Here is a 20,325-nt window from a genome sequence, read left to right as displayed (position 1 = left end):
ATGACTAGCTAGAATGTGAGCCCCACCCACACAGTATACACACGTTCAAGATGAGCATCATGAAGTTTTTTGGAGACCCCATTTCTCCAGTTTGTCGCTCTGTAATGCTGTTTTTTGGCTGCAAATGACATTCAGCATGAGTTTGTGGCTCATTGATGTGATGAACAGTGAGCTTTAATAGTAGATCTACAGTGTGTATATTGGACCGCGGGATTTATGAAACCCTCTCCTTTCTTTCTCATTTTTTTCGTCTGCATTTCAAACTATCTATTCTCCACTAGATATGCAGTGTGTTGATCATGACTTTGTGTGTATTTGCATGCTTACCGTTTGTACAGAGGACACTGTGAATAATGAAGCGTTTGCTGCGATCAACCCCAACAAGAGGATACCTGCGATCGATGACAATGGCTTCATTCTAACAGAGAGGTAAAAGATTCACAAGAACAGCACCAAATCTACACCCAATTTTACAGCCCACTGCAGCCTTCTAGCTATAGTAGACTATACTATGACGTTTTTAGTGACTTATCCTATTTTTGCTACTGACCTACTTACTCTGTGGAAGGACTGTGTACATTAGTCTCGCACAGCCAGCCCCGGATGTTTTCTATTTGAACGCTAGGTTATAAATTCCTGTAGCACTGCAATTCTCCGCTATCTGGCTGTCAAGCACAAGGTGGCAGACCACTGGTACCCGACCGCTCTACAAGACAGGGCCAGAGTGGACAAAGCTCTCTCCTTCTTCCCTCAGAACATTTGTAATGGCTGCTTCTTCCATACTGTGAGTAAGATCCCATTGTGATGCCGATGCTTGTAACAAAGAGAACCCTGGGACCAGCCCTTTTATAATAATTATAGACTATTATACTTGTTTGTTGTTGTCCTGCATTGTCATTATTGTCACCACAATGACCTAATTTGCAGAGAACCTTGAAACACTGAACCTCCCTGTACACACACACACACACACACACACACACACACACAGTGCATCTTCCCACGAAGGACTGGAAAGCCAAGAAATGAAGAAAAGTGTGCTGAATTACGTGCTGACTTGAATCAGCCCTCAATTTCACCGAAAACTCTCTGCTCAAAAGCAGAAAATTTCATTGGAGGAGACAATATCTCGATAGCTGGCCTTCAATACCTGGGTGAGATCACTCAGTTTTAGATGTCCCATAACGACATCTACAAGGGACGATCGAACATGGAGCGATGGATGGAGGACTGTCAGAGCACACTGGCCCCTCATTTCGACAAGGTGCACACAAAAGTAAGGACCGTGCAAGCAGCTGGACACCTCAAGACCGAGATTGATTTTAGCCCCTGAAAACTGAAACTGAAACTAGTAGTTAATTGTCTTAATTATGGATGAGATACCTGTCACACCTTTTTATGTAATAATCATGAGCCATCTCACTTAATGAGCCCCACCCACACACTCTGCTGTCACATGTTCTTGCTGAGAGCTTTGAGTTTGAGCAGAGCTAGCTAGCTGTACGGTCTACAATATTAAATACAGGAGACATCCTCAAAATGAGCATCATGAAGTTTTTTGGAGACCCCATTTCTCCAGTTTGTCGCTCTGTAATGCTGTTCTTGGCTGCAAACGACATTCAACATGAGTTTGTGCTCATTGACTTGAAAAACAGTGAGATTCTAGTGCATGTATTAAACTAGCAAGATCTAGTGTGCACATTCTAACAGTGTGTTGATATTGATTGTGTGTGCTGCTTAAGGTAATGTGTTGTTATCCGTTTGTGCAGGGGACACTGTGAATAATGAAGCGTTTGCTGCGATCAACCCCAACCAGAGGATACCTGTGATCGATGACAATGGCTTCATTCTAACAGAGAGGTAAAAGATTCACAGGGAGCAGCACCAAATCCATATCCAAATTCAGCCGTCTATAATGAGATATTTTAGCGACTGACCCTATTTTCAATAGTAGCTACGTACTCATTCCTCAAAAACCTGTATTAGTATTACACTTTATTTCCTGTAGCTCTGCAATTCTCCGCTATCTGGCTGTCAAGCACAAGGTGGCAGACCACTGGTACCCGACTGCTCTACAAGACAGGGCCAGAGTGGACGAAGCTCTCTCCTTCTTCCCTCAGAACATCCGTAATGGCTGCTTCTTCCATACTGTGAGTGAGATCTCTATACGTACCGATGTGTGTCTTGCAATAATAGCACAAAGAGCCTTGGAACCGCCCCCTTTTTTACTGCCAATGCATGTACACATTGTCATATTGCGTATCACCGTTCCTAGTCTACAGATAACCTCAAAACACGTACTGAATCTCCCCCTACACACACACACACGCACACACACACACGCACGCACGCACGCACACACACACACACACACACACACACACACACACACACACACACACACACACACACAGTGCATCCTCCCATTAAGGACGGGCAAGCCAAGAGATGAAGTGAGGTGTGCTGAACTACGTGCCAGCTTGAAATTAGCCCTTGATTTCACCGAAAACTCTCTACTTAAAGGCAAAAAGTTTATCGGAGGAGACAACATCTCGATAGCTGACCTTCAATACCTGGGTGAGATCACTCAATACTTGATATCCCATAATGAAATCTACAAGGGACGACCAAACATGGAGCAATGGATGCAGGACTGTGAGAGCACACTGGCCCCTCATTTTGACAAGGTGTTCTTTAAACTTAGGAATGTGCAAGCATCTGGACACCTCAAGGCAGAGATCGATGTTAGCCCTTGAGCCCTTGAAACTGAAAAACTGAAACACTTACTTTTAACTAGTATGGATGATTTTGTATTGATTTTAATGGTCCACAAAATGTTGTTACATGCAAAAATGCAGTAGCCTACGTATCAATATTCTGAATGCATTTTGTGTAGCATTTTCTACTTGATCGCATTCATTAATTAGCAAGCAATAGTTCTACAATACGGTCATTGTATTGAGAGCAATTTTGATATGATATCAAATGACGGGGGATGAATACTGATTGATCATGGGTGATTGAAGGTAGGTTGTACAGACATGCAGGAATGAATGCGCAGAGGCCACAACACGGCTACGTACCTAGTGAGGTATACAAAACAAGAGCCTGTACAAAACATAGAGGTGATAAATAATAGCAGTTTGTACTAAGAAAGTCAGATACAGACCAGTGCCGCAATGGCAGCTAGCTAGAGAGAGTCAAGTGTCCTTTCCCAGCCAGTATAGGGAGTAGATGAGAGAGCTCAAACTGTCTCCTAGTCTCCTGCATGTGGGAATAGAACATATATTTTTTTATAAAACATGTATGCACACGTTAAGTGTGGGGACCGATGCTACTTATACCATGATGTGCTCTGATAGCTATGCAATATCAATTGACACCCTAGACCGATCCATCGTACAACTATAACATGTTACATGTACAAAGTCAATCATTGTGCACTGTTAACGCTAGGTGAAGTTTTAACTAGAAGGCGTCTGCTTCTGGAAACAATGAAGGGTGGGGACAATACTGAACAAGGTACAGGATAGCAACCATGTGTGTGTGTGTGTGTGTGTGTGTGTGTGTGTGTGTGTGTGTGTGTGTGTGTGTGTGTGTGTGTGTGTGTGTGTGTGTGTGTGTGTGTGTGTGTGTGTGTGTGTGTGTGTGTGTGTGTGTGTGTGTGTGTGTGTGTGTGTGTGTGTGTGTGTGTGTGTGTGTGTGTGTGTGTGTGTGTGTGTGTGTGTGTGTGTGTGTGTGTGTGTGTGTGTGTGTGTGTGTGTGTGTGTGTGTGTGTGTGTGTGTGTGTGTGTGTGTGTGTGTGTGTGTGTGTGTGTGTGTGTGTGTGTGTGTGTGTGTGTGTGTGTGTGTGTGTGTGTGTGTGTGTGTGTGTGTGTGTGTGTGTGTGTGTGTGTGTGTGTGTGTGTGTGTGTGTGTGTGTGTGTGTGTGTGTGTGTGTGTGTGTGTGTGTGTGTGTGTGTGTGTGTGTGTGTGTGTGTGTGTGTGTGACTATTATAGTGACACAAACCCACCTATTGGTCTTGCCAGCCTTGATATTGCTCAGTAGCTTGACTCTCTCTCCAGTGTTACCACATTCACGGTATGCTTGGCGCAAACTGGACAAGAAAACAGCTATACGGCTATACGTAAATACCAGCTTAATAACACAACATTTCTCGTGAGCTACAAGTAAATATGAAGTTAGGCTCCACAGAACAGTTCAATACAGTACATGCATACATGTGTAGTACACGTACAGTACAGACAGGATCCAGGGGAACCACAAGACGTACTAGAGAAGAGGGAACTCACCTTGATACAGTGGGGTAGTGGCCCAACACTGCCACCGCCTTGTCAGCAGAAAAGTTGGGCAGCTGCATTAGCTGACGTCCAAACATCTCGTACACAGACAACACCTAAAAAGCAAGTAGAAATAGTATGAGACATGCAGTGTACATAATAAAGGGATATGGTCATTCATCTGAAAATCTGTTTAAAATTATCAGAGGCAAAATATGCTACTTGAGTACACTACATATACAGTAAGCACAGTGTACCTTGTTCTTGATAGAGGCCTCGTTGAAAGCCTTGAAGGGCATGGAGTAGACGATGCTTCCTGACGACTGCTGCTGCTTAGTTTTGATCAGCTCAGTGATAGCCTCGTGAGGATAGGCCTTCAATGTCTTGTCCTAGTGTGTGTGTGGGGGGGGGGGGGGGAGATATAAAACAGCAAGTGTCATAATGAAGGGTTATAAGACAAAAAGATGAGAGCTATAGAATTGTACAGCTTACTCTAAGAGCCAACAACAGTACTTGAAACTGTGAAAATGTACAATAATTATAGAGATACAATAGTCTGGTACTCACAGCATAGTGTTTCTGTAGCTGTCTGGTCATGATGGTGAGATAGGCAATACTCTCACGAATGTCCTTTGTTCTCTTGATGTAGAACCCGTCAATGACCTGCGTGTTAGCGATACTTTGGTTGAGGCTCCTCAATGGCAGTTGGAGGTGGGTCATGTCCTTGTACTCCTCAACGAGGTACACTGGCCGGGACAGACCACAGTTCCTCATTCGAAACTGCATTATGGGGTGTAGGGGTCACAGAGGTCAACATGGGGTTTATCCCATTCAAAATCTGAAGAGTGAGCCTAAAACACACTTAAGCATTGATAAGGAACACTGCTCAAAGAGTTTGTTATGCTCAATTGTAATGGTGGTCTATATAATATTATAGCCAGGAGTGCTGATATAGTACATACAGTAACAATGCTAGCAAACAGGCGCAACTCTTCCCCTCACCTTCTGCTCTCTGAACCGTCCGTCAGTGATGCTCCCTGCCAGATCATCCATCCTCTTCCTCTCCACGATGTACTCCAGGACCACCTCCCGTGAGGAGGGTAGGGAGAGCTGACCCGGCACTGGGCACACCCTCGCACGCCCCACCCACAGGAAGTCACCCACCGTCAGCCTCCGCACGTCAAAAAGAACACCTGCAAACAACAAGCATGAGAATGCATGAACTGAATGACTAACAGTACACAAAGTAGGCACCTGTGTGTGTGTGTAGGCATTGGCTCACCATTCTTAGCTAGCTCTTGTAGCAAGAGTCCTCTGAATTGAGAAGTGTGCCTATAGACAATAAACCAAGAAACCACTATAAATGTAGCTAGCAAAATTTGTTGCACAGTTACAATATTGTGCATACCTTGTGCAATAATTATGTGCACGTACATAATTATATATGAAAAACATAAGTTTCTACCTGCAGCAATACTTGACTTACTTCCTGCTGGCAGTAGATTCTCCACTATCCACACAGAGAATGACCTCAAAGTCACCAGGGTTCAACACAAACTCAGGACTGCCAAGCTCCTCCACCCCCTCTAGCAAGGTCTCCGCTGTTCCCATGCCGACTGCTCTCTTAGCTGGCTTGGAAGCAACGATAGAACTTTTATCAACTGGTGGGCTGATATGTACGTACTGCGTCTCTTTGAACGGTGGGACAGTATTTTTGACATCAGTCGAATGGCTACTGTCAGTCAAGTCTACAATTAACGCACTTAGTGAAGAATTTCCTCGAGAAGGTTTCGAGTTCGATATACTATGCACAGTCTTTGGGTCAGGAATTTTATTCTCCTTACTCAAAGAGGAACGAACTGCATCAGCTTCAATTCTGTTTTCTCGATCAATTGTAGGTTTCAAGTTTTGAGTTCTTTTTCTATTAACTGCTGCTCTGCCAGCCTTCTGAGCAGGAGTGAGTGTCTGCTCTCCTCCCCTTACCTTCTCTGTCAGAGCCTTGTTAGATGACGATATTTGAGGGCTTGATATTGACTTGAATCCATGTACACTCTCTGGTAGAGTCTCTGGAACTTTGCTTTTCAAACCAATTCTTTCCGAGAGCGGTCTGAACATTTCAATGTCATCTGAAGCACCAGAGCAGTCAAAATCAATTCTCATTACATCATCTTCTGGGTCGCATTCAGAGAGGGTAATTATCACAGGGGCATCATCGTTTTTACTCTTTGTAGCGGGAGTTACAATTTTTGATACATTTCGACTGGAGAGAGGTGTCTCTGATATTTTATTGGTGGGGTAGGAGGGACGAGGGTTGGGGGTGTGGCCATGGATAGACGGAGGGTTTGAATAGTCTGGCCCCTGCTCGTTACTGAGGTAGGCGAATACATACTCTCCGTCAGGTGGTCTGTACAGGAGAGAACATAAATTAATAGATCCCAGTATATACAAATACGCACCTCATTTTGTCTATGGTGTAATTAAAAATGGAGTCCTCCAAATCCTTACGCTTGCATTTTACCAGAAAACCAACAGAAAGCTCTGGATAGGGATGAAATACATTCAACAGCAAACAAAATCTTCAGTTCTTTTATATACCATTGAATGTCACAGCAGCCTGGTCTTTGGAGGTCACATGACGTCCCTCGGGACTAACATACCAGAACTCAAGCATCTTACTCAGTGCTGAATGTGAGTGTGGCTGGTATGGGGTTATGATTGGAGGGAGGTGGTCCTCAGAGTGGGTGGAGCTAGACGGGGAATAGTCTGTGGGAAACAAAACAGATTAGTGCCTGTATGATGGTTCAAATGCTGACAGTATAATTTTGGTGTTCCGATATTTAAACTAGGCTAAAAAACAAGAGGTAATAATTATGGCTTTGGTTGATCTGTTGCACAAGCCGAGGACATGCTTCAAGCATACACTCTCACCAGGTATACAAAAGGTGGAGGGTGGGCTAGGCACATGCTTCTCCTTCGTCAGCGGTTGTGGTTCCTTTGGTACTGGCAACTGTTCTTTTTCTTTCTTTTCTCTTTTCTTTTTTTGAGTGCTCTCACTTGATCTCCCTCCAGTCCCAGTAGCCGAGCTGTGTGCTGGAGTCGGCCATTGATTAGTCTGGCTGGCCGCACCACCTTGCGATTGAGAGAGGTCTGACACTCCACCCTGCACACCACCTTGCAGTAGTCTCACAGCCAGACTAACTCCCTTCTCTGACAGCTTGAACCTATGAAAAGTAAAGCTGCTAATAACGACAAACTTCCCATAATCATTACTATCTATGCACAGTATAAAGCTCCAGGAATTCTCTTATGTACAGAGAAAGCATGACTTGTGTGTATGCACAAAATAAGTTGTAAGGTCCCCCTCATGTGTACACAAAAAGTGTTAAAATACTGGTATGATGGGCCAATGCTGTATTGATGAAATACTTTGTTCTCACTCACTTCGGTGGATGGCTGTATCGAACGATGAAGCCTCTCTCTACCAGGGTGGTCATGGAGCTCCAGGCAGTGTAGTAGGAGCCAGCCTCCTTCACAGTGAAGGAAGAGTCAGCGTGCATCTGGGCCTCTGCTATTAGCTCTCCCTTGAGCAGGTAACCATGCCAAGATGGTTTCTAGGGGAGGAGGGTAATAGTAGAGTATGCATTGCAGTACACATGATTGATGCAGCACACAATTTAGAAAATCGTGCATTTACTTGTCTACATCAGCATTACAAAACGAGCCTAATACAGGTACAGTACATGCTAGCAACAATATACCAATAAAAAAATGGGGGGATTGAAGCCATTACAATGTAACCAGTCTATACTACATTGCAGTCACGTCCATAACCAAACAGTTGCCTGGTCTTGGCTGTCCTAAGGACTCACCTGCTCAGCTTCATACAGTGCTATCAGAAGGGCGTACGGACCAGATCGATAGGCGGGTACATACTCTCGAGGACCAGACGATTTCCGCCTCTGTGTTATGTATTGTAAATGTTTTCACGCATGATAGGTTTCATTCCGTACTTTGGACTTTGGTGTTGAGATTTCACTAGGGCCAGAGCCATCACATGCGTCTTCCTTACTGGAGCTGCCCTCTTTCTTTCGTTTTTTCTTGCCTCTCCCTGGTGGGCTTGGCTCGTCATCCTCACACTCGTCAACACTGCCACGCCTCTCTTTGTACTGTGCCAGCTTCTTGTCTAGAAACTTGGCTACCTTCTCACCTGTAGAAAAAAACGATGGAAAGTCATACATTCCACGGATTTTTCATCATTTAATATTAACATACCAATGTGGTCGAGGAGTTTGGCTTCTTGACCACTTGAGAGGGGGAGAGGGTATCTACGCAGAGAGCTTAGGGCCTGGGAGGTAAAATATTTTTATTGTTTTGAGGACAATAACATAATAATTGATAGTACAATGTCATAGCAACTCCAAGTGTCTGTATGCATTCTCATGATTCTTGCATTCTAGGCTCTAGCCACTCAGGTACCTTGGAATAAGCATACTGAGATTTAGCATTCTTCTCCACAGCTTCGTCTCTCAGCTCTTCCACCCACTTGACAAACAGAGGGTTAGCACAGCCCTCAAACACTCTCCTCTTCCTCACCACTTTGGCTGCCATTTGCATTGCACCCAATAACTTGAGGGCGGCTTTATTTGAGTTACAGGTGGAGAGCAGCCACTCCCACTTTTGGCTGCAAAGTGTTTTCAGCATTGCACAGACAATTAGTACATGCACACGTGTATACGTACATGCAGCAATCAACCCAAAGATGTCTGGAATGAAGTTGTTCTTTGATACATTCTCTCAGCCCTCCAGGGCTGTCCTCATCCTTTGCCATGCCTACAAAATCCCATTTGAGCCCAAGCTCATCAAGATTGGAGAGAGTAAGCAATCACCTTGATGTTTAATACATAGCTAGCTACATGGTATCACTGATTTGTCCTTTTGCAGTGGAGCACCAGACCAATGAAGAGTTTGCGAAAGTCTGTGCATCTCGGACAGTGCCTGCAATTGACGATGACGGATTTAAGCTTTTTGAGAGGTGAAGTTCTACTCGTTTGTAGACCTACTCCCCTGATGCACTTATACAGTGGCCCAAAGAGTTCACAGAGTTTACTTTCGCTAGTAGAGAGTTCTCTACTAGAACTCTCTACTAGCAAAGGTGAACTCTCTGGGCCACCGTATTAAATGATTGAGCTACCTCCCTATGTACTAAACCTCCTGTAGTGCTGCAATAATGAAGTACCTGGTGTGCAAGCACAAGTTGCCCGACCACTGGTACCCAGCTGACCTCAAGCAACAAGCCAAGATTGACGAGTACCTTCACTGGCATCACTCCACCTTGAGAATGGGTATTACCCCAATTATCTTCAACAAGGTGAGCTAAGACAGGGGAGAGAAGGTTGTACCAGCCAAGGGGAAAAACAAGTACAAGACGGCTAGAAAAACCTGTCCCCTTATAAATGTATTAGGCCTTTGTCTGTTTCCATAGGTACTCTTGCCCAAAAAGACTGGACAACCCCCGAATGAGGTGATTATACGAGCCAGTGAAAAAATTCTCGAAAAGAGTCTAAAGTTACTTGAGAGCCATTTCCTTAAAGACACCAAGTTCATCAACAGTGATAGCATCTCCATCGCTGACCTGCAGGCAGTTTGTGAGCTGACTCAGTTCTGGATGGCAGGAGTGGACCCAGTAGCAGACAAGCCACGACTGTCCCAATGGCTGACCGACTGTCAGAAGGAGCTTGCCCCACACTTCGATCAAGTTCATGAGGCCGTCTATTCAGTTAGAGACAAAGGAACATTCAAGGGAATGCTATAGGTTCTCCACTCCGTTCCATGCATTTAGATACGAGTGCTACACAGGACTTTTTTGATTCGTGAACATTTATCAAGAGTACTTAAACAAATTACTTTTGTAGCTATAGACAATAGCTGAGAATCAGGTGTTTGACAGTTGATTGTTATTTTATTTATTTCATGCAAATTTTTATTATCTATTGTTCATCCTTCCATGACATGTGTAGTTGTTGGCATACTGGTATATAGTCTATTAATAGATTATTATACCTGCATGCATGTACATGTTGCAGCAGTGCAATCATTGATTGTATAATTTTGAGATGAAGTTCTTCGGATATTTGAAGAATAAATGATCTACACGTGACACATATTTCGCAATAAGTGATTAAAGTACACATAGTATTGTTCTTCCATATAGCTCGAGGGCATACACTATATTCCAAGCTAGTTTCCCAGTTCACGCGCATGTTTTACAAGTTAACAGCCATCTCAGAGCTGAAATTCATTCTCCAATTGAGCATCAGTCACATTGGTTTCGTTTAGATCTAGTTAGCTGTCTCGTTTTTGCCACACCTGCAAAAAAGGATGTTATTTAGCCTATGTTTACTGATGAATAAAATGATGAAAAGTCAAACATTGCACAATCTTTCAGGGAGAGAGGGTATCTACGCAGAAAGCTTAGGGCCTGGGATGGTACATATTTGACACCATACTCAAGCACCCCGGGGGTGCTTGAGTGGGGCCCCCCCCCCTAAGAATAAAACTAAGCATACTGAGATTTTGCATTCTTCTCCACAGATTCATCTTCTCATCTCTCAGCTCCTCCACTCACTATACGAACAGAGGGTTAGCATTAGTTAGCTCTCCTCTTCCTTTCATTCATGTGAACTTGAGGGAGTAGAGAGAGCAGCCACTCCCACTTTTGACTGCAAATTAAAGATGGCTGGTCTGAAGTTGTTTTTTGATGCGTTCTCTCAGCCCTGCAGGGCTGTCCTTATCCTGTGCCATGCCAACAGAATTCCATTTGAGCCCAAGCTCATCAAGATTGCAAAGAGTGGGTGTCTATAGGTTCTAGCTACTCCAGTCACTTTTAATTTAATTAAAATTTTTTACTATATCCATAATATCATATCAAGAGTTTGATATCCATAGCAGCATAATGGTATTACTGACTTTTATTTTTGCAGTGGAGCACCAGACTGATGAGGAGTTTACGAAAGTCTGTGCAACTCGAACAGTGCCTGCAATTGACGACAACGGATTCAAGCTTTTTGAGAGGTGAAAATTTTTTCTCAATTAAAGATCTGCTCCTTCTCACATGATTAAGCTACCTCAGTATACCTGTAGTGCTGCAATAATGAAGTACCTGGTGTGCAAGCACAAGTTGCCCGACCACTGGTACCCAGCTGACCTCCAGCAACAAGCCAAGATTGACGAGTACCTTCACTGGCACCACGCCAACTTGAGAATGGGTGCCGCCCCTATTGTCTTCTACAAGGTGAGCTAATGTATTAGGCCATTGTAGAGTGTGCTTAAATGTGCTTAAATGTAAAGTTACAGCTATTATACTGGTATGGTCAAATACTGTATACCGTATATCAGATTTCGAATGCGGCCTTTTTCGATTGTAAATTATGCGAAAATTCGCGCAAACGCAGATAATGAGTATGCGCGCGCGTTCCATGCTTTTAATTATCACATGCACGAATGCGCCAAAAGGCTGTTAGTCCATGAAATTTAAATCTGTGAAAATCCTTTTCAACGGTCTCTTTCCGCAAAAGTTTATACCCTCCGCTACACGGAACGTAGTACAAGCTGTTTTAAGAGTAGCTCAGCTATTGTACTAGTTGTACTAGCTCAGCTATAGGTTCGTTAATGTACAAACTCTTGTACTAGCTCAGCTGACTTGTTAATGTACAAGCTCACGTACTCTACAGGTAGCTCCGCTAATTTAGGCTCGTTATTACTACAGTGGAATCTCTCTATAACGGACACCTTTGGAGAACAATGTTTTGGCCTTTATACAGAGGTGGCCTTTGTTGAGAGGTTGTTTTATACACAAACTATTCAATTGGGACCTGGGTGCCTGGCTGTTAGCAACTGGCCTTTATTCGGAGGTAGTTGTTAACAGATGTTCCACTGTATATAAGCATAGCTAAGGCTTGTTAATGTACAAGCTCTTGTTACAGTATTAGACCAGCTACGTAAAGTGTTCATTTCTGTAGGCACTCTTGCCCAAAATGACTGGACAGCCCCCAAACGAGGAGATGATAAGAACCAGTGAAAAGATTCTCAAGAAGAGCCTGAAGTTACTAGACGGCCACTTCCTTAAAGACACCAAGTTCATCAACAGTGATAGTATCTCCATTGCTGACCTGCAGGCAGTTTGTGAGCTGACTCAGTTCTGGGTGGCAGGAGTGGACCCAGTAGCAGACAAGCCACGACTGTCCCAATGGCTGACTGACTGTCAGAAGGAGCTTGCCCCACACTTTGATCAAGTCCACAAGGCCATCTATACAGCTAGAGACAGAGGAACGTTTAAAGGAAAACTCTAGGTTCCTCTCTGTTTCATTTACTGACATGCATCGCATCAGCAGAAATAATCATAGAAACTTTAAACTTAATTTCAAACTAGACTATCGTTGGGTTTTGTGAGTTAATCGTTATAATTTGTACTGTTAGTTATGCCTCGAGGCGTAGCCGCACGAGGGATACGGTAAAGCTGACTGTGTGTGTGTGTGTGCTAGATAGTATGGAGTGTGTGTGTGTCTGTTCCATTCTATAGGCTTCTAGCCACTTTCTTGATTCGTGAATTAAGCTTCTTTCTCGAGTTATGGCTAGTGGCTAGTTTAACTTACATTGAAGGCTGTTGCAGTCTCTTCACTGAAGAAAGTTTGTGCGAACAGATGATGCTATGAAAGATTCTGAAGACTGAAGACTTCATAGCATCATCTGTTCGCACAAACTTTCCATTCAACTTATGAGTTAGCCTTAACTTGCACTAAAGCGCTAGCTTTTTTGTTAGTTACAAGAGAGTCAGAAAGAGCTGCTGAAGAAGCTAGCTATTTTAGTAAATGCGCTTATTATTGTGTATACATATTAATGCCACATTAACTTTGTCACTCTCAATTATATAAGCCGAAACAATGGCAAGCAGATCATAATTAACTGAGTGCCAACGTTAAAAAAAAAAGCGGTCTGGCCAGAAACTGCTTAGGGGATAAGTACTACTTTTTAGGGTAGCTAGCATAAGTACTGCTTTTCGAGGGCAGCATAAGTACTACTTTTTAAAGCATAAGTACTGCTTTTGAGGGCAGCATAAGTACTACTTTTTAAGGTAGCATAAGTACTACTTTTTAGGGTAGCATAAGTACTGCTTTCGAGGGCAGCATAAAGTACACCACACCGAGCAGTGCATACTGTGAGTTACAGAACTCCGGATAAAGTAGCGCTCTGATGGCAGATGCCAGTTTCCCGACACCCACCCACCACCAGCTCTGGGGCCCCATGAATAACCCAAGCGCTACTTTGGGTCACCGGAAGTGGTTTGTATAAAGTGGGCAGTGAATCTGATAGTATTAACTTTTGGTATCATTAAGTTTCCCTGTGCAGCAAAATTAAAAATGTTCATGATATAAATATTTGTATAAAAGCTAGCTATTAGTAGTTTTATGTTAATGTAGCTTTGGTACCTCCACCGAGGCATCAGCACCCGCGGTGCTTTTTATTTTCCCATAAATTATTAAAGTGCACGTTACATAACAATAAAAAATAATGACAAGTTGACACAAGTGAGCAGAGATAGAAATCATAATTCATGTTGAAGATTTGTTAGAAACAAACAAATGCTTCTAGCTACCTCGACATGCTTGAGGTACAGGAGTATATTGATAAGTGACCTGTATGTTGGGGACACAGTACTGTTCTTCCATAGCTCGAGGGCATACACTATTCCAAGCTGGTTTCCCAGTTCATGAGTACGTCTTCTTACATCAGCCATCTCTGATTTATTCAGCTCTAAATTATGAATGTAATGTTCCACGTCATTAAAGTAGCCAGCCACAGGATAAAGATCTCCACTTTCAATTTCACTTTCCAATTGAGCATCAGTTACATTGGTCTTGCTCATCAAGGTTTCAATAGTTCGCTGTCTCGTTTCTGCCTCATATGCTGAAAAAACAAATATCTAAAGACTGTATTTACAGTGTTGACGTACCAGTTCCACTACTCAATTTTGTACGGTGGGCATCTCTTGGCACATCTAAAAGGACAATGTTCAAAATTATAACGACAAATTACCGGTAATTAATGCTTAGCAAACATACCAGTTTTAGTAACACAGGGTCCAATACCACAAGCTCCCTTTTGCTCAGTGATATCTGGAGGATGCCGAGCATGGTATTATACTATAGTTATTCGCAATAGCTACGCCTTACCAATTTTAGAAACACAAGTCCCAGTAAGACAAGGTCTCTTGCTCTCTGGTGGATCTGTATATGTAATTATGGGGAAATACAATCATAACTAAATTAATGTACTTACCAAGTGTGGGCTGTCGAATAGATTCTGCCTCATCAGCCACTATTTGAACATGAATGATGGTCATCTTACGTACTTGATAGTCACTCAACAGTTTATGGTCTTCAAGTTTCCGATCACCAAGGAATAATTGTAGCTTTGCGATTGAAAGACGTTCTAAATTTGATATTCGCATTTTTAAGGACAATACAGTATCACTTAAATCAACAGACATTGATGTCTGCTTCATTGTCTTGCCATGTAGCATTAATTCAATAGGCACAGCCCCATCTCTAGGAACAACATGTATCATTACTCCGTCTTGAATATCGTAATCGTTCAACCTAGATCCTTCCTTCAATATTGTTGTACCGAATGAAATGTCAAATTTTCGATCCAACATTTCTTTTTGAATAATCTCGACGCAACGATGAACAGTTTCATTTTGGGGTAGAAATAATGTAACACATTTTCCATCAGGTAGGTATACGTAAAACGTAATTATACCCATTTTGGGCTTGAAAGAGAGGTGAACAGCATAATTTTTCGGAATTGAGTATTCATTTAGTGTTTTCTCGTCTTCTAAGACCACATTACGGAAGTGAAGCACCTGATCTTCTGGCCTACATTGAATTCTCTTAGCAATTTGTTTTTTTACATCTAGAACACTACTGTGTGTGTCAACAGCCAGCATGATAGTGTTAGTGAGTGTTATGATATAGATTGTATGGGAGTCAAACTCTCCTCCACCTGATAGGCGTAACACAAGGTGTAACATATCGACTCTATGAATATTGTAATAGCTCAGTGTGTGTTTGTCCTCCAGTTGTTTTCCGAAATGTATCAACATTTGAGCACAGGGTAAAATACCTGTTGACTTGTATATTTTATACTTAACATAGGATATCGAATCAGTGGATGAAAGCATAGGCAATTCAATTATCTCACCAGTTAATGCTTTGACAGACAACATAATTGAATTTTGGTCTGAAACAGATCTATTGTCACACGTCTCAGAGGATGTGGATTGTAAGTAACATACCACTTTATGATTCATGTTCTTTTCCTTACGCAACTCCCTAAGAAACAACAAATCAAATAGAGTAGTGCTGTTCTCAGGAGGGTTCAAAAGGTTACGCTTCCATGAAAACAATGAGATCAAAAAATTTTGCTTGGACGCATTCAATTTGGCTCGAAAAATTTCTGCTACTCTTTGCACAGAATCAGTAATGGCACAGCTAACACTGAATACACCTAACAGCTCATCATCTTTATAAACTTTAGCTGAAATCCATGAGACTTGATCAATGATGAGTGTGTTCTTTTTCACATTATAGCTTTCGATGGTTCTGGCATTCGACAATTCTTCCCCAGCCAATGTGAGCTTCTGCTTCATGGGTGACGAGAGGGCACCAGCTTTGTGGACCATTCTCTTTAGTTCCATGATAGTTTGTGTTGGCCTCACATTCAAGCTGATTGTCTCAATGCTCAGCTTATGGTCGGAGGTAATAAAGGTGCTTCTCACGAACACTTGGACAATAGAGCGAGCGTTGGCATGGTGTAGTACTTTATCAAAGCGATGTGGATTCTCAAAAAAATGGTTCTCTCTAACAGGTTCTATGTCCTCAGGCACTCGGCAGGTTCGCTGCATTGACGGGAAGTATAACACATTAATTTACTACTAACATAATGGAAATACTAATACTCCTTCTAAATTGCCACACCCACCATGAATGTAACAGAGAGGAGTCTAAAACGGTGTGCCAACTTACGCTCGATTTGGATGGAATTCTGACTCGGAAGAAGACCACAATCATGTACGTTGGGATGATCTCCCATATCACGAGCACAGCAAAGTAAGCCACATAGCCATACATATTGTGCTTACCATTGGACGTATAGAATTCATTATCGGCCTGTGTGTGTGTATAGAGAGAGTGTACACAGTAGTTTCCATTTTGTGGTCCATATTATATGCATGTGAACACTGAAAAGGTATTCACTAAAGGGAGAGATCAATAGTATATCATAAGAAGCTTGCACACATTTATAATAACAACCAGGATGTCACACAGGGTTTTGAAGTGAATAAGGCACGCAGAGGTGTGTCGTCGCATCTTTTTGGTGGGTTTTGGTTGCCTTTGCATACTCAGTCATACAACTAGTAACTGAATGCACATTTTAGGGAGGGGAAATTGAACCAGGGGGATATCCCCTTCCTCCCTGTATGACGCCCCCTGACAACAGGTATTCAGTGCATTACTGTTTCAAACTCAGCAAACCTGTTTTAAGTCACAATTCAGCAAATACTCTATACTAAAGAGGTGGCCTTGCTATATGCCATACAGGTTGAAGCACATGCTATGAGTGCTTTGGAGATTATTAATCTGTAGTCGGTTTATAGAACAGTAACAGGGATTGGAAATGAAAATGTTGGCGTGAAACACTCCGCGCTATAGGACGTGGGAAGGATAGTCACTCATGCATGCTCATTACATGTCTTAATTTTGACTGCCATACAATGTGCTGCACATAGAAATAGTCACTGTTCAATGTTGATTATGCTGAAAACTAGCTCTTAAGCCACCCAGCCACTATATCACCAAGCAAATAAATGTTATACAAAACTTAAAGTCATGGGAGGTCAAGGCCCATGATATGTTAAAAGTTAGCCTCGATTCCAGGCCGATTAAAACACAACCTGGTACCTATTGCATGGTTGATAGTGTGCATGCGCTTCAAATTACCCAGAATATGGGTAATCGTACTACGAACATAGTAAATTAGTCTGTTTACTAAGAATATGTTCCGTAATACTTTATCTCCATGACTGAGTTCCGTGAAGCTGTGGCTTATGCCATTTAGAAGGCTTGAACACTAGCTCTCATTTACGTCTATGATGGTCGTATAGCCGGGTTGTCTTCGCAAGTAGCAGTTAAGAAGCACCATACACTTCCCATAGCCTGTACAGATCCAAGCTAAGACATCCTGACCATACAGCCGTCATAGAGGTAGATGAGAGCCTCTTCTGGCTTCAGTCATACTAGTGTAAAAGCCTTCTGGAACAACGCAATATAGAGACCTAAACTGATGTACATAGATAGAAAAGAAAGAAGAAGGGGGATTCCCCTGACTCTGAAGAACTAACGCATGCGCACTATCACCCATGCAATAGGTACCAAGCTGTATTTTAATTGGCCTGGAATCGAGGCTAGTTAAAATTTAAAAGCAGTTTGAAGGACTATACCACAGAATGATCAATCACCAAAATATTCGCAAACGCCAAATATAACGTGGAGTGTTTCACCTGTTTACACAGGGAGGCTCAGTCGTTTCCAATCCCTCTCCTGTTCTATCTATGGTTACTTTGTGCAACTTCCAAGTACTATTACTGCTCGCCATATCAGTTGTGAATGTGTATCCATTCCCAAACACATTGATGTCAGTAAGCCTCACGGCTATGATGTTGTAGATAGCTCTGGAGAGGAACAGCAAGACCAGTGACACTGAGACAAGCATGGGCCAGCATTTGTGGACATTCTGGGCTTCCAGAACATCCTTACCAGCACGGGTCGTGTACATCTGCACAACAGTAGATGAGAGAGGATATCACACACTCTACGCATATGGAATGCAACAATGTGTTGAAACAGGGCTGTCTTTTCTTTAAAAGTAAAGGGTACTTGAGTAGTTTCAAGAGAATGAACATGTTTTCAAAAAATCGTTTCATTGTTAACAAAAAAAGTTACATACATAGATTCATAAAATAATACAGTTTAGTGCCCACTCACCAACACAATGCAGACACCCAGAATGACAGCCGTTGCTAGGAATAGCCCATCCTGCAGCAGGACTCTGAAGGTGGGTAAAAGTGAACTGTCCTTTTGAATATCGTTGCCAATGGCAACGTAGAATGAAATGTTCCCGACCAGAAAGACAAACACGAAAGAAAACCAGAGCAGTGATGCAAGAGCTCTGTGGGGATTATGTGAAGGTGACACATGCACTGTACAGGAAAGCATGTAGCCAATGTAGTGCTGTGGTGCAACAATTGGACCAAAACCAGACTCACCGGTACGTGGTCATCTTCCTGTATGGAGGAGTGAGTGTAGCCATCTCTTGTCGTCTCTCAAACACCTTGAACAAACTCTGTACAAAATATCACCAATTAAGTGCATACGTGAGTTCACCAACCTCCACGCGTCTGTACAATAGGTATGAGATCATAGTAGACAACACATTGTGCACAATTGGACAATTAAAGCACATGATGTACAATAGTAACTTGTCTTAGTATTGAATGGGCCCCAAAGTCTCCATGTGTTTGGGACCTGTTATACAAGCAGACCACCTCTTTAATACAACCACTGTTGGTCTCTATCTATGGTCTGCCCAAGTACATGCATATACCAATATTGAATAGATGAACTCACATCTCCAAAATAGCTCACTAACACAGCAAGAGAGAAGTATTGTAATACAGCTAGGAAAGAAACAATCACCCAACCAGCAACTCCACTTAATAGTAGCCTCACACTCTCACAACAGTGGTAATAGTAAAACGAAAAGAGTGTCAGTCTCAGAGCTGCCCACAATAGGACACTGAACAGTAGCACAGTTTGATAAGATAGAAGTTTGTAGCCGAACCATATCACCAGTATCAGTTGAATGTATATCGCTACAAAGAGAATAGCAACGAGTACAGTTACTAAAACAATCACAGTCAGGTGGACAGGCAGGGCCACTTCTTCAGGCACTAGTGATGCAGAAGAGGGTGTTATTGCAGTGAAAGGGGACGGAGGGATAGGGGGTGGTGTAGTGACATTGGACATGTTACTGTGTCCAGAAAACATCTCCTTTGCTGAAACTCCTGCTCCAACTAGAAACACAAGTGTAGAAAGTAAAGAGGAATATTCCATGAACTTTTTATTTGTGCAGTCAGTAGAAGCCATCAAGGAAGGCTATCAGTGCAGTAAACTCAGAGAGGTAGACTAGCTGATGAGCTAATTATGCCTCGGTGCGCATGCGCAAGCAAGGTAACTACCTATAGCCAGAGATACAAAAGAAAGGGGATTGGAAACGACCGCCCACGCCCTATGTAAAAGGACTGACATCCGGTGAAGCACTCCGTGCAATTATTGCTCACAAATAATTACATGGAGGACTGCGCTACGGTTTTGTATCCCTGGTTTCTAGCTCTCCTATCCACTAGAGATCACTCAGGGCCTGGGAGATACTTGAGAGAAGTAAGCTTATACCACTGACAAGCTCTAAGTCCGTTGTCTTTACTCTGTTTCCAATTTTTTTGAGTTTAGCTTGAATTACTCTATGTCAACTTTTCTCTGTCCCTCCTATGAAGTCAAAACAGCAAAGGACATTGCTTGACTTGGTTATTATGTATCTAAGTGCTACATAGAATGGCTTCATGCTATAAATAAGCTGTACTGTTCATAAACGTTTGCAGTATAGTCCTTCAAACTGCTTTAGTATACTTTTAGACACACCACGGGCCTGTCCCTCCTACGACTTCATAGTAAAGGCTATTTCTTCTTGCATAGCATTTATTTGTCTAGTAATAGTGGCTGCGTGGCTTAGTCGACTTTTTAGAGCTAAATTCTCTTTACTTTTTAGAAAAATCAACATTAAAAATGATCAATTTCACTGTTTCTATGTACAGCACATTGTAGAGCAGTCAAGACAGGTAATGAGCATGCTGACTATAAATATAATCCT

General features: G+C 42.5%; 5 protein-coding genes across 5 annotated transcripts; 3 read left to right on the top strand and 2 right to left on the bottom strand.

Annotated features, from left to right (window-relative positions):
* Positions 1 to 114: 114 nt before the first annotated feature.
* LOC135348491 (glutathione S-transferase theta-1-like) lies at positions 115 to 1,388 on the top strand. The gene is made up of 4 exons (XM_064546724.1): positions 115 to 167; positions 339 to 429; positions 643 to 784; positions 992 to 1,388. Exons 1-4 carry the CDS (start codon positions 125 to 127, stop codon positions 1,172 to 1,174), a joined length of 459 nt encoding a protein of 152 aa, XP_064402794.1. The 5' UTR covers positions 115 to 124; the 3' UTR covers positions 1,175 to 1,388.
* A 54-nt stretch (positions 1,389 to 1,442) lies between these two features.
* LOC135348486 (glutathione S-transferase theta-1-like) lies at positions 1,443 to 2,853 on the top strand. The gene is made up of 4 exons (XM_064546714.1): positions 1,443 to 1,654; positions 1,770 to 1,860; positions 2,009 to 2,150; positions 2,415 to 2,853. Exons 1-4 carry the CDS (start codon positions 1,540 to 1,542, stop codon positions 2,754 to 2,756), a joined length of 690 nt encoding a protein of 229 aa, XP_064402784.1. The 5' UTR covers positions 1,443 to 1,539; the 3' UTR covers positions 2,757 to 2,853.
* Positions 2,854 to 2,958: 105 nt separating this feature from the next.
* LOC135348467 (crossover junction endonuclease MUS81-like) lies at positions 2,959 to 9,021 on the bottom strand. Its single transcript, XM_064546684.1, has 16 exons — positions 8,758 to 9,021; positions 8,554 to 8,626; positions 8,292 to 8,488; positions 8,151 to 8,240; positions 7,723 to 7,892; positions 7,210 to 7,502; positions 6,877 to 7,044; positions 6,738 to 6,819; positions 5,768 to 6,685; positions 5,564 to 5,613; positions 5,284 to 5,474; positions 4,849 to 5,061; positions 4,539 to 4,670; positions 4,294 to 4,397; positions 4,014 to 4,097; positions 2,959 to 3,264 (listed from the first exon to the last, which is right to left on the bottom strand). The coding sequence occupies exons 1-16, from the start codon at positions 8,980 to 8,982 to the stop codon at positions 3,201 to 3,203; spliced, it is 3,054 nt and encodes a 1,017-aa protein (XP_064402754.1). The 5' UTR covers positions 8,983 to 9,021; the 3' UTR covers positions 2,959 to 3,200.
* On the top strand, positions 9,019 to 12,900 carry LOC135349275 (uncharacterized). The gene is made up of 8 exons (XM_064547781.1): positions 9,019 to 9,155; positions 9,223 to 9,313; positions 9,499 to 9,649; positions 9,764 to 10,090; positions 10,936 to 11,128; positions 11,262 to 11,352; positions 11,422 to 11,572; positions 12,300 to 12,900. The coding sequence occupies exons 1-8, from the start codon at positions 9,041 to 9,043 to the stop codon at positions 12,627 to 12,629; spliced, it is 1,449 nt and encodes a 482-aa protein (XP_064403851.1). The 5' UTR covers positions 9,019 to 9,040; the 3' UTR covers positions 12,630 to 12,900.
* A 786-nt stretch (positions 12,901 to 13,686) lies between these two features.
* LOC135349408 (uncharacterized) lies at positions 13,687 to 19,594 on the bottom strand. Its single transcript, XM_064547937.1, has 10 exons — positions 19,026 to 19,594; positions 18,665 to 18,741; positions 18,384 to 18,567; positions 17,992 to 18,174; positions 16,365 to 16,508; positions 14,617 to 16,237; positions 14,511 to 14,564; positions 14,400 to 14,453; positions 14,291 to 14,335; positions 13,687 to 14,244 (listed from the first exon to the last, which is right to left on the bottom strand). The coding sequence occupies exons 1-10, from the start codon at positions 19,542 to 19,544 to the stop codon at positions 13,883 to 13,885; spliced, it is 3,243 nt and encodes a 1,080-aa protein (XP_064404007.1). The 5' UTR covers positions 19,545 to 19,594; the 3' UTR covers positions 13,687 to 13,882.
* Positions 19,595 to 20,325: the final 731 nt, after the last annotated feature.

This window comes from Halichondria panicea, chromosome 15 (assembly GCF_963675165.1).
Source record: "Halichondria panicea chromosome 15, odHalPani1.1, whole genome shotgun sequence".
NCBI classification, from domain to species: domain Eukaryota; kingdom Metazoa; phylum Porifera; class Demospongiae; order Suberitida; family Halichondriidae; genus Halichondria; species Halichondria panicea.
The sequence above is the reverse complement of the archived record's forward strand: the minus strand, read 5'-3'. Positions and strand labels throughout refer to the sequence as shown.

Bases quoted from the DNA above. Each gene is read 5' to 3' on its own strand.
- LOC135348486 (XM_064546714.1), top strand. From the start codon at position 1,540: ATGAGCATCATGAAGTTTTTTGGAGACCCCATTTCTCCAGTTTGTCGC. The intron at 1,655-1,769 runs GTGAGATTCTAG...CCGTTTGTGCAG, and splicing joins GCTCATTGACTTGAAAAACA to GGGACACTGTGAATAATGAA. The intron at 1,861-2,008 runs GTAAAAGATTCA...TATTTCCTGTAG, and splicing joins GGCTTCATTCTAACAGAGAG to CTCTGCAATTCTCCGCTATC.
- LOC135348491 (XM_064546724.1), top strand. From the start codon at position 125: ATGACATTCAGCATGAGTTTGTGGCTCATTGATGTGATGAACA. The intron at 168-338 runs GTGAGCTTTAAT...CCGTTTGTACAG, and splicing joins GCTCATTGATGTGATGAACA to AGGACACTGTGAATAATGAA. The intron at 785-991 runs GTGAGTAAGATC...ACACACACACAG, and splicing joins ATGGCTGCTTCTTCCATACT to TGCATCTTCCCACGAAGGAC.
- LOC135348467 (XM_064546684.1), bottom strand. From the start codon at position 8,982: ATGCTGAAAACACTTTGCAGCCAAAAGTGGGAGTGGCTGCTCTCCACC. The intron at 8,489-8,553 runs GTATGTTAATAT...TTTTTTCTACAG, and splicing joins CAAACTCCTCGACCACATTG to GTGAGAAGGTAGCCAAGTTT. The intron at 5,475-5,563 runs GTGAGCCAATGC...TGTTGTTTGCAG, and splicing joins ACAAGAGCTAGCTAAGAATG to GTGTTCTTTTTGACGTGCGG.
- LOC135349408 (XM_064547937.1), bottom strand. From the start codon at position 19,544: ATGGCTTCTACTGACTGCACAAATAAAAAGTTCATGGAATATTCCTCT. The intron at 16,509-17,991 runs GCGAGCAGTAAT...ACACACACACAG, and splicing joins ACACATTCACAACTGATATG to GCCGATAATGAATTCTATAC. The intron at 14,245-14,290 runs GTACGTCAACAC...TTGTTTTTTCAG, and splicing joins AAAATTGAGTAGTGGAACTG to CATATGAGGCAGAAACGAGA.
- LOC135349275 (XM_064547781.1), top strand. From the start codon at position 9,041: ATGTCTGGAATGAAGTTGTTCTTTGATACATTCTCTCAGCCCTCCAGG. The intron at 9,314-9,498 runs GTGAAGTTCTAC...AACCTCCTGTAG, and splicing joins GGATTTAAGCTTTTTGAGAG to TGCTGCAATAATGAAGTACC. The intron at 11,573-12,299 runs GTGAGCTAATGT...TCATTTCTGTAG, and splicing joins CCCCTATTGTCTTCTACAAG to GCACTCTTGCCCAAAATGAC.